General features: G+C 52.0%; 1 protein-coding gene across 1 annotated transcript; it reads right to left on the reverse strand.

Moving 5' to 3' along the window:
- Nucleotides 1–3,876: 3,876 nt before the first annotated feature.
- Nucleotides 3,877–10,586, reverse strand: ATP6V1G1 (ATPase H+ transporting V1 subunit G1). The gene is made up of 3 exons (XM_073590833.1): nucleotides 10,407–10,586; nucleotides 6,865–6,965; nucleotides 3,877–4,486 (listed from the first exon to the last, which is right to left on the reverse strand). The coding sequence occupies exons 1-3, from the start codon at nucleotides 10,486–10,488 to the stop codon at nucleotides 4,313–4,315; spliced, it is 357 nt and encodes a 118-aa protein (XP_073446934.1). The 5' UTR covers nucleotides 10,489–10,586; the 3' UTR covers nucleotides 3,877–4,312.
- Nucleotides 10,587–11,412: the final 826 nt, after the last annotated feature.

The raw sequence follows: 11,412 nt of genomic DNA on the forward strand, positions 1-11,412 counted from the left end.
GGATTTTCCTCAGGGTTGCGGCAAGGATTGGAACTGGCGGGAATGCATACGCCAGACGAAATCTCCACCTGTGGGCGAAGGCATCTACCCCCAGGGATCTGTCTCTGGGGTTCAGGGAGAAGTAGTTTCTCACTCGGGCATTTTCTCTTGAGGCCAGTAGATCCACCTCTGGAAGACCCCACCTGTTGACCAGCCTCTGAAAGACTCTTTGGTTTAGGCTCCACTCTCCAGGCTGGATGCATTTTCTGCTCAAGAAATCTGCTTGAAGATTGGAGGTACCCTTTAGGTGGACTGCCGTTAGAGAACGGAGGTGTCTTTCGGCCCAGCAAAATATTCGACCAGAAAAGCCCTCTAGGCTACTGGATCTCGTGCCGCCTTGGTGTCTGAGATGGGCCACTGTTGCTACATTGTCAGAATAGACTCTGATATGATGGCCCTGGACTAGGTGTCTTGCTGCCAGAAGAGCTTCCTCCACGGCCTGCAGCTCCCTGAAGTTTGAGGATTTTGCACTCATTTTCTGGCTCCACAACCCCTGGAATGGTTGTCGGGACACCACAGCTCCCCAGCCTTTTTTGCTGGCATCTGATGTTACCGTGACCAGAGGAATCTGGGACCAGTTGATTCCCTTGCACAGATTCTTGTGGTCCATCCACCATACTAGTGAAGCTTTCACCTTTCCTGGGGTCTGGACTCTTTTGTTCAGGCAGGTATGATCCCCGTTCCAGCTCCCCAAGATGTGGGACTGGAGTATTCTGGAGTGGGCCTGTGCCCAAGGCACTGACTGGATGCAGGAGGTCATTGACCCTAGTATAGACATGGCTGACCTGAGGGTTGGGGACCTTTGTTCCCTGAAAGCTGAGATCCTTGATATTATGGACCTCTGATGCTCCTCTGGGAGGAAGGTCATTTGTTGTCTTGAATCTAGGAGGACTCCTAAGAATTTTATCTCCTGGGAGGGCTGGATCTGTGACTTTTATATTCGGGATCCACCCCAATGATTGAAGAATACTCAGGGTTTGAGTCACCTGGCTTTCCAGGATCTGGTAGGAGGCTCCTATTATCAGCAGGTCGTCCAGGTAGGGAACAATGCATATGCCCTGCCCTCTGATGTGGGACACAGCTTCTGCCATAACCTTGGAAAATACTCGAGGAGCAGAGGATATCCCAAAGGGAAGCACGTTGTACTGATAGTGCCTGACTTCTGTACCCTGGCGGATCGCAGACCTCAGATACCTCCTGTGAGAAGGATGTATGGGGATGTGAAAATAGGGATCCTTTAAGTCTATGGTTGCCATGAAGTGAGACGGCCCTATCAGAGGAATGGCGGTCTTCACCGACTCCATCTTGAATCTGTGATATACGATGTGTCGGTTGAGGCCCTTCAGATTTACTATTATTCTTGCCTCTCCTGTGGGTTTTCTCACTAGGAACAGTCTGGAATAATGCCCTCTTCCCCGTTCCTCCACAGGGACCGGACAGATGGCGTTTGATTGGAGCAGGAGCTGGATGCCAGTTTTTAGTGCTGGGGACTCCTGAGGTGGTAGGGAGGTAACTCTTGTACTCCGCGGGGGGGGGGGGAAGGATTCGAGTTCTAGCAGCAGGCCCTCCCTGATCACGCTGAGGACCCAGGGGCTGTTGGAAATCATCTGCCAAGAGTGAATAAACCTCGAAAGCCTTCCCCCCCACCGGGGTCGAGTCATTGTTTTTCTTGTGGCTGTTGCTGCTGCTGGGGGACCAGGATGTTCCTGCCTCTCCCCTTAGCATAACTCCATCTTCCCGTCTTTCCCTTGCCTCTCGGCTGGGATGGCTGATTCTGGAGGACTCGAAAAAGCTGTTTTGTGGTCCTCTGGTCAGGAAACACCCTCTTATCTGTGGCCTTTTCAAGAATTTCATCTAAGGCCGGGCCAAAGACATGTTCACCCTTGAAGGGTAAGGAGCAGAGTTTAACCTTGGAAGTCACATCCCCGCTCCACGTTTTAAGCCAAATGGCCCGTCTTGCAGAATTGGACTGGACCATGGCTCTGGCAGAGGTGCGGATCATCTCCATTGATGCATCGGCCAAGAAGCCTGTAGCTCTCTGTAGTATGGGGAGTTAAGGAGGTCACCTCTTGAGGTTCCCCGGGAAATATGACTCTCTAGTTCCTCTATCCATTGGAAGAGAGCCCTAGAGACACATGTGGACGCTATTCCTGATTTTAGGGAGAAGGCAGAGGTTTCCCAGGCTTTTGTTGGGAGGCTTTCTGCCTTACGGTCCATCGGGTCTCTAAGCTGGGATACGTCATCAAATGGAAGGACCGTCTTTTTCACCACTCTCGCCACCTGGACATCAACCTTCGGGATGTCCCAATTAAACTCCTCTCCTTCCAGGGGGAATCTATGCCTGAGCTAGCGCTTCTCTGGGTACTCCCATTCCTGAGAGATCATGTCTACTATGCTCTTATGAACTGGGAAACCTGTTTGTCTGGGTCCCTTAAATCTTCCGAACATGCGGTCCTGTGCTGACTGAGTAACTGGTTCGTCCTCTAGGCCCATGGTGGCCCGCACAGCACTGACCAGCTCCTCCACATATTCCGCAGAAATGAGGTATCTCCTAGTTTCGGCTGATTTGGAAGTTCCCGGTTGTTCCCAACTCTCGGAGCCTGAATTATATGACCTCTCTGATTCGGATTCTGAGTCCTCTATTTGTATTTTCCGTTTTTTTGGGGATGCCTACAATCGGAGGAGGAGGTGGTGGTGGGGGAGACAGGGCAGCCAGAGAGGTCTGGATCTGATGAGTAACCAGGCTGCGGATTTCGTCAATTAGTGACGGGTGCTCAGCCCTGACCACCCTGTCCGTGCAAGCCTGACACAGTTTTTTCACCCAATTTGAGGGAAGTTTTGCACTGCATATGGCACATTTGGCTGACTTGCTGACGGTATTGGTGCTTTTGTGGGCAGACTTTTCTCCCTATAAAAAAGGGGGAGAAGCATTTTGAGGACCTCTATCCCAGGACCGCACCACTAGGACCCACCCCAGGTAACACTCACTGTGGCTGGGGCAGCGCTGGGCTCTGCAGAAGCAGGGCAGGAAGAACCGTCCATGCCGACAGGGGATTTAGTCTTACCTGTCGGCATCTTCAGGCGGGTTAATAAGGGGTTAACCCCACCCTCAGCGCAGTTTTTCATTTTTCGCCCTCCTCCTCCCTGGGTCCTGGAGCAGGCACCACGCGCCGGGCCGCCACGATAGGAAGTCGTCAGACATACCCCGGAGGTGACCGCGAGTGACGTCACTTCTGGGTCACCGCACAGCAGGAGGAGAGACCGGAGAGCTGCGGGAGGCCTCCGGTCGGGGATCACTGGCCCGCTTTACTCCCCCTGGGAGAGCGCGGGTGGGCCAGGAACGGTCCCGAATTCTAAGAAGACGGGAGCAGTCTGGAGGAGGGGAGGCAGCGCCACCGACCACCACTGTCCGGCTTAGGATACCAGGTACGCTGCAGCAGCCGGCCACACAGCATACCGAACCTCTCCATGCCCCATGGGGGACAGGAAAGACACTGGTGAGAGGGAGGTGGGTGGGACCTTTGAACCTCTCGTACTTCCTGTCCCCCATTAGGGCGTGGAGACAACCTCCTATGCTGTCGTGGAAGGTTGCTAGAGAAATCACGATTTTCTATGAAGCCTAGCCTGTGGCTGGACTTTACATGAGCACCTTGTGATTGTCTCGCAGGGCAGGTCGGGGAGTGGGGCGCTTGGAATAATGCAGTTCCTAGAACATTTTCTGATTTTTCCTTTAGGCTGCACTTTTTTCTTCTCTCCCATAAAGCGTTTGAATGATTAGCCAACGGCATGGGTTACATGGAGCTAAACAATAAAGCTGCACTGAAATAAAGACACGGGTTCTGAAGGGAAACCGAAAATATTTTAATTTTAAAAAGGTAGATAAGGAAACGCAAAACTAAGACAAATCAGTAGAAAATCTGAGATCTGACCAAGACACGCTTCTTCCTCAAAAGCAATACACTTAGAAGATTCTAATTTTTTTTTTAACTCCCCCCCCCCAAAAAAACCCCCCCCCAAAAAAAAAACAACACACTTTTCTTTGGTTCCCCTTTCACATAATAAGGAATACCATACTGTGTCATGGTTAACCCCTTGTGTAAGGCTCATGGTATTTCATTCATCTTTCTCCACCAACTAAATTGCGGCTTTGCATAGACGGTAATGAATGAGGAAGGGGGCAGTGCTAAATTCAGGGAGGGCTGCTCGTGTGCCCGGGGCGCAATAAATAGCACAAATCAGCCATGAGGATAGTGAAGCTGACCCGTAGGGGACTCTAACCGTTAATACGATAGTTGACGTGTATTTCTGGCTTTATATCACACACTAGGGACAGTAATTGATCTAAAACCATTTCTCTGTTCTGCTGATAGTTCTCCTGGATGATGGAGATCTTCTCAACGGTTTCCTTTTCCACACCTTCGCTGCAGCTACCATGAGAGCCCAAAGCCTAAAAAGATACCAGAGACATTGTGAAATCATGCAAGAACCAATACCACAATATAAAGAAACAAAAGGTTATTAAAAGGGGTTGTCCAGTTAAAAGATAACAAAAAAAAAATCTATATACCCCATTAGGTAGTAGAGGGTGGTCCTCTGCTCAGGCTCCTCACAGCACAGATGATAAAAGTATGATCACCTGAGGGGTCTGCCTAGAGACACCTGCCAATCACACGAGGGAGACTTGACGTTCCCCTGTGACTGGAGCGGTAAGTGAGCATGTGCGACCACGACTCAAACAGTAAATGGAGTACTGGTCGCACATGCTCAGTACCCCCCTCACAGTCACACAGGGAACTTTAGGCCACAGCACTATATGGTCTCACACACTCAGCCTAATTTCCTCCGGCTAGACCTGTAGTCTGATTGTTGGGGCTACTTTAGTCTCTGACATGGTCCAAATTCTTCACTCCACAATAAAGGGGGTTTTACACATAGCGATATCGCTAACAATATCGCTAAAGCATGACCGATTTGGTGACGCAGCAGCGATATCGCTATGTGTGATACTCACCTCCGACCGGCTCCCCCGCTGTCCATTGCTGATCGCGCAGCTCCATTTCTCGTCGGGCGCTTCCTGCTGGCGCCGACGAGCAACGCGTGGACGCGGGCGGGAGGAGGTCAGGATCGCCGCGTCTGAAAGGCAAGTATCGTCCGCTAGATCGCTGCTGTATCGCAAGAGATCTGTCTGTGTGGCAGCTCACTAGCGACCATTTAGCGATGCACCAGCGATCCTGACCGGGTCGTATCGTTGTCGGGATTGCTGGTGCATCGCTAAATGTAAAGGGGCCTAAGTATGCATGATCAGCTAATCATTAGTGGTCTTAATGGGGAGAGAGTTGTATGCTGCTGCTTATCTCCAGGGAAAACAAAGGGATCGGATGGATGATCATGCCTAATCCTCCTCTGCTCCTACATTATCTGGTGGGGGAAGAGTCCGAGGCCACTATTCACATTAGATCTTTGGTGGTCCTGCCGACTTGACCATGTTTATGGGGTCTATGGTACAAGTGACTGTACATTTTCCTGTATATCAGGGATGTGGCAGACTAATGTATAGCCTATAATGTTATAAATGTATTCAACTACATTAAAAATTAGGAAACACTGGGAATTTTCTAGAAGAGAAATCCGTCTCCTTCATTAGAAATCAATCGAGCCAGAAACATCAAACGCAACCGGTCCATAAAGGATGCAATAAAACAATGATAAATGTTAGACTGTATATGATTTAGTACAGGACACGATGAATGTTCACAAACCAACATGCATCACAATGAATAATGGGAGCAGTCTATCACCGTATACCATTACTGAAGAGGCCCATCTGTAAGGTGCAGGGACATTTCATTTTACACCTGAGGACACTGGTGGCAGCTCTGAAGCATGTCCAATAATGAATGGATGTAAAAAAAGCAGCAGAACCCCCCCCCCTCCCCATATATAGTCACTGCATGCTCCTCGTATCATCCAAGTGTTTCTTGAATCCCAATGCGATTTGCATTTGTCCACCCGTTTACTGTAGTATTCAAGGTCACGTGAAATGTTAATATGACAAAGCGTCAAGTGGAACAAATGATCGAGCAAAATAAGGAAGGAAGGAATGGGGGGGGGGGGGGGGAACGTTACACTGGAGCTAGTTCAAAGAACATTTAAAAAGAACGCTAAGCCTAGAAAACACCCAAAATTCCAAATTATTCCAACCTTAATCTGCACATTAGATTATCCAGTTTAATATTACAATAAAAAATCAAAACAAGAAGAAATCAGTGTCCCTCTCTGGAGAGAATTTGGATGATGGCAGAGGAGCACAAGAAAGCACCGATATCTGGAATACTAGGAAATGACTTGTTTTTCATTGGTGGTTTCGCACAGAGTTTTATGAGGTGTGTGTTTGGTCCAATAGTCATCTTGAAATAAAAATGGGTAATTTTTTTTTCCACCAGCCAAAAAAACTCATCTAAACGGGGGGGTTTAATAAAGCAGCATCACCCTACAATCAGCCTTTTGGTGTGGGAGGCAGCAATCTTAGAAATTTCACACATTGTGACACGCCATCCTGTATGACGCGGGCGGCTCACATGATTTACATCAGTGGCGTAATGACAACATCGAACTGATGGATACTAGCGGCAGCAGAAAAACTTGGATGGGAATAAAAATTAAGTACTTTTTTTTTTTGTTTACATTTTCCATTGGTTCCTGTATTTGTTTTAAAAACACCTTAAGTAAGACAACCCTTTAAAAAAAAAAAAAAAAAAAATCTGGACAACCCCTTTAATTCTTCTCCAAACAGGCCTGCTCTCATTGCACAGGCTTAGTACGTACCGCAGCCTCTTTAGCTTTGAACTCCTTGTCCCGCTGCAGCCGGTACTGCTCGATCTCAGCCTGCGCCTCCTCTTTTGCTTGTTTCAGACGCCTGTTCTTTTCTGGAATAGGCAGAAGGTTGGAAATGAGTTAAAATGGATGCCACATGGCAATGTGGCACAGTGACCCACCATCAGGGCAGTGTCATCTGGAAGCCACCATGTCCTCAAGGCCAAACTACAACTATTGCTGCCCCAGCCAATGAGCTATTACCTCTAATGTGACTGTGGGCAGCATTTAATGGCGCCGTGTTGCGCTCCTTTCTTTTAAGAGGAGGGCAGTGAACTCTTGAAGATTGAAGTTTGGGCCGTAGTCTGCACTCTCTAATGCAGCTCCATTTTTTTTCAGGTACTTTGCACCCCCTTAAAGGGAATCTGTCACCCCATTTTTGGCCTATAAGCTGCGGCCACCGCCATCAGGGGCTTATCTACAGCATTCTGTAATGCTGTAGACAAGCCCCCGATGTAACCTGAAAGAGAAGAAAAACGATTTAGATTATACTCACCGGGGGCGCAGTCCGGTTCGGGTCCGGAGGGTGTCACTGTCCGGTCCGGCGCCTCCCATCTTCTAGCGATAACGTCCTCTTCTTTGCTTCCCGTCGTGGCGCAGGCGTACTGCTCTGCCCTGTTCAGGGCAGAGTACTGCAGTGTGCAGGTGCTGGGTCTCTGACCTTTCCCGATGCATGTGCACTGCAGTACTTTACTCTGCCCTCAACAGGCCAGAGCAGTACGCCTGTGACGGGAAGCAAAGAACAGGACTTCATCGCTGGAAGATGGGAGGCACCGGACCGCGACACCCATCGGACCAAAACCGGACCCGGACCGCCCCTGGGTGAGTATATTATAACTCGTTTTTCTTCTCTTTCAGGTTACATCGGGGGCTTGTCTACAGCATTACAGAATGCTGTAGATAAGCCCCTGATGGCGGTGCCGGCAGCTGACTGACTGAGGGTGACTGATTCCCTTTAGTAAGTGGAGACAACCCCTGCATTGGGATGACAATGTTTCTGGAAAATATATCGCACAGGACGTAGGCACAAACATTAATTTTGCTTCTACTGTGTGAAATCAGAGACCCTTCTATTCTGGTAATGGTTGCCATCATCAGGCGGCATGCCATTAGAACAAGTATATTTCCACATTCAGGTCACGGTGGCTACACCATGGGCCGAACGGCTAGCAATCACCAAGACTGGCGCCATATGTCCGGACTGGCAGCGCGTCTTCTGACCCAAACTCAATTGACATGTAGACGTATAATGCGGGCGAGTATAGGTCAACAGACCTGCGGCCAGCAGAGATGAGCGCATTGATCTGCAGGACTCCGGTCCAGATCAGTGGTATCTGGTGGTCACATGACGTTCCATGAATCTCTTACCTTCCGGCGTCCCCAGCGCAGCTTTTCATGACCTAGGGTTAGCACAATGTCATTTGTGTGACATGACAAACCAAATGCCGCACCGGAGCCACAGTAAGGTAAGAGAATCGAGCAGCTGAGGCGGAGGAACGCTGAGGATCGACGGGAGAAGATCGGAGCAGAGAAAAAAAACAAGATGTCACAGGAAGGGGCCGACTGTCTCGTGAGTCACAGATCTGTGGGGATAGCAATAAAGGATTTTATTTTCTTAAATGCATGTAATTGAGGCTAAAAATCATTTTTTGCAATTGGGAGTCATTACAGGTTTTGCACCGTTTTCCCATTGCAGGCTGCAGAATGAGTTAACGGTGAATCTGTCAGTGAGCTCCTTTGTAACTTTACCTCAGTGCCCCTCAGCTGATTTATGACCAGATCAAAGTTGGGAAAACAAAAAGCCTGTAGAAGGGAAAAGGTGCAACACTTTTTTTCATGAAATTCACTTGCAAAAACGCATTTAAGAGAAACAGGTGGAAGACCCCTTTAATGAGGTACTAAAATATTAGACTATAAAGTAAAAAAAGAAAAAAAACCCAACCCCTTTAATGATTAATTGTCCCCACAGTATTCTGCGCGTCCTCCCTCATGTGACTTCCTCTCTGCAGGTGTTACACAATCTGCAACCAACTATACAGAATATAGATAGAGCGGACACCACCACCCCCAGCATCCTCCCCGCGGACGGACACCACCACCCCCAGCATCCTCCCCGCGGACGGACACCACCACCCCCAGCATCCTCCCCGCGGACGGACACCACCACCCCCAGCATCCTCCCCGCGGACGGACACCACCACCCCCAGCATCCTCCCCGCGGACGGACACCACCACCCCCAGCATCCTCCCCGCGGACGGACACCACCACCCCCAGCATCCTCCCCCCGGACGGACACCACCACCCCCAGCATCCTCCCCCCGGACGGACACCACCACCCCCAGCATCCTCCCCCCGGACGGACACCACCACCCCCAGCATCCTCCCCCCGGACGGACACCACCACCCCCAGCCGGACACCACCACCCCCAGCATCCTCCCCGCGGACGGACACCACCACCCCCAGCATCCTCCCCGCGGACGGACACCACCACCCCCAGCATCCTCCCCCCGGACGGACACCACCACCCCCAGCATCCTCCCCCCGGACGGACACCACCACCCCCAGCATCCTCCCCCCGGACGGACACCACCACCCCCAGCATCCTCCCCCCGGACGGACACCACCACCCCCAGCATCCTCCCCCCGGACGGACACCACCACCCCCAGCATCCTCCCCCCGGACGGACACCACCACCCCCAGCATCCTCCCCCCGGACGGACACCACCACCCCCAGCCGGACACCACCACCCCCAGCATCCTCCCCCCGGACGGACACCACCACCCCCAGCATCCTCCCCCCGGACGGACACCACCACCCCCGGACGGACACCACCACCCCCAGCATCCTCCCCGCGGACGGACACCACCACCCCCAGCATCCTCCCCCCGGACGGACACCACCACCCCCAGCATCCTCCCCCCGGACAGACACCACCACCCCCAGCATCCTCCCCCCGGACGGACACCACCACCCCCAGCATCCTCCCCCCGGACGGACACCACCACCCCCAGCATCCTCCCCCCGGACGGACACCACCACCCCCAGCATCCTCCCCCCGGACGGACACCACCACCCCCAGCATCCTCCCCCCGGACGGACACCACCACCCCCAGCATCCTCCCCCCGGACGGACACCACCACCCCCAGCATCCTCCCCCCGGACGGACACCACCACCCCCAGCATCCTCCCCCCGGACGGACACCACCACCCCCAGCATCCTCCCCCCGGACGGACACCACCACCCCCAGCATCCTCCCCCCGGACGGACACCACCACCCCCAGCCGGACACCACCACCCCCAGCATCCTCCCCCCGGACGGACACCACCACCCCCAGCATCCTCCCCCCGGACGGACACCACCACCCCCAGCCGGACACCACCACACCCAGCATCCTCCCCCCGGACGGACACCACCACCCCCAGCAGGTCACATAATCCCGGGGGAGGGGGAAGGGAAGCAACAGGTAACCATGGGAACTAGCGCTCACGTTTCCGTGCCTCCGCCACTCTCTCGGCCGCCCTCTTCTCCGCCTGTAGCAGCTGCTGGATTCCCGCTGACTGACTCGCCATGTTACCTCAGCTACGGGAAGACTTGCCGCCGCCGTGCACCAGAGTGGAAATTATCTCTCCGTGTCAGATGACCGGACACGTCACTGGCTGCATCACGTGATCACCTCATTCCTTTGCGGCCCCGCCCCGACGTCCTGTCACGTGTTTGTAAGAGCTGCCGCTTGATCCTGCTGGTGGTCGGTCAGAATCAGTCATAATAAGAGGAGGCAGCTGTTCCAGCTGGGGCTGCCCTAGGACAGGGGAATATGCAGCACAGTCCACCTTCCTAAATGGGGATACACTTTGTAGTACAGTCTTTACTTAAATCCCCCTTCATTCCCTGATAATTACAGTTTTATGCTGTTACCTGCTTGCTGCCAAGGTTACCGGCCACCGCTGCTGTTTAGTCCTGTAGGAATCACTGGAACATGATGTCTGCTCCCTTATCCAGGCAGCGTCAATGATCCTGCAGCCAATCAGTGAGATCGGCAGCTCTGACCGAGTTGACAGTCGCTGAGCTCGCTGATTGGCTGCAGCGTTGCAGGTGTGATATCAGCACTGTGGCCAATAACAGACACTGGATGTAGCGGCGGATACTCAGTGCGAATCCCAGGAAGTTATGTAAGGGGTTCAGAAAAAAGGTATTAAGTTTGTCAATAAGCAGTGTATATTGACATGTAGGTCATAGAACGGTGAGTAAAATGATACCTTGATATTTTAGATCCAATGTCTTATTCCAGAGAAATCCACATGTTTCTTAATACATAAATTAGCTCTTAAGTTCTATGGGCCGGACATAGATCTTGCTGATAGTCTGCTTCTAGGGGTGTGTACTTCCCCTTGTATGATGTTGACCAATTATTAGCAGGCAGCAACATGCAGAGGAAAAGAACACGCCCATTTTTCCCATGCATGCTGCTGCCTATGTGCCACTCCTGAGGGTTC

This window comes from Dendrobates tinctorius, unplaced genomic scaffold, assembly GCF_039654945.1.
Source record: "Dendrobates tinctorius isolate UK_male_01 unplaced genomic scaffold, ASM3965494v1 ptg000120l, whole genome shotgun sequence".
NCBI classification, from domain to species: Eukaryota; Metazoa; Chordata; class Amphibia; order Anura; family Dendrobatidae; genus Dendrobates; species Dendrobates tinctorius.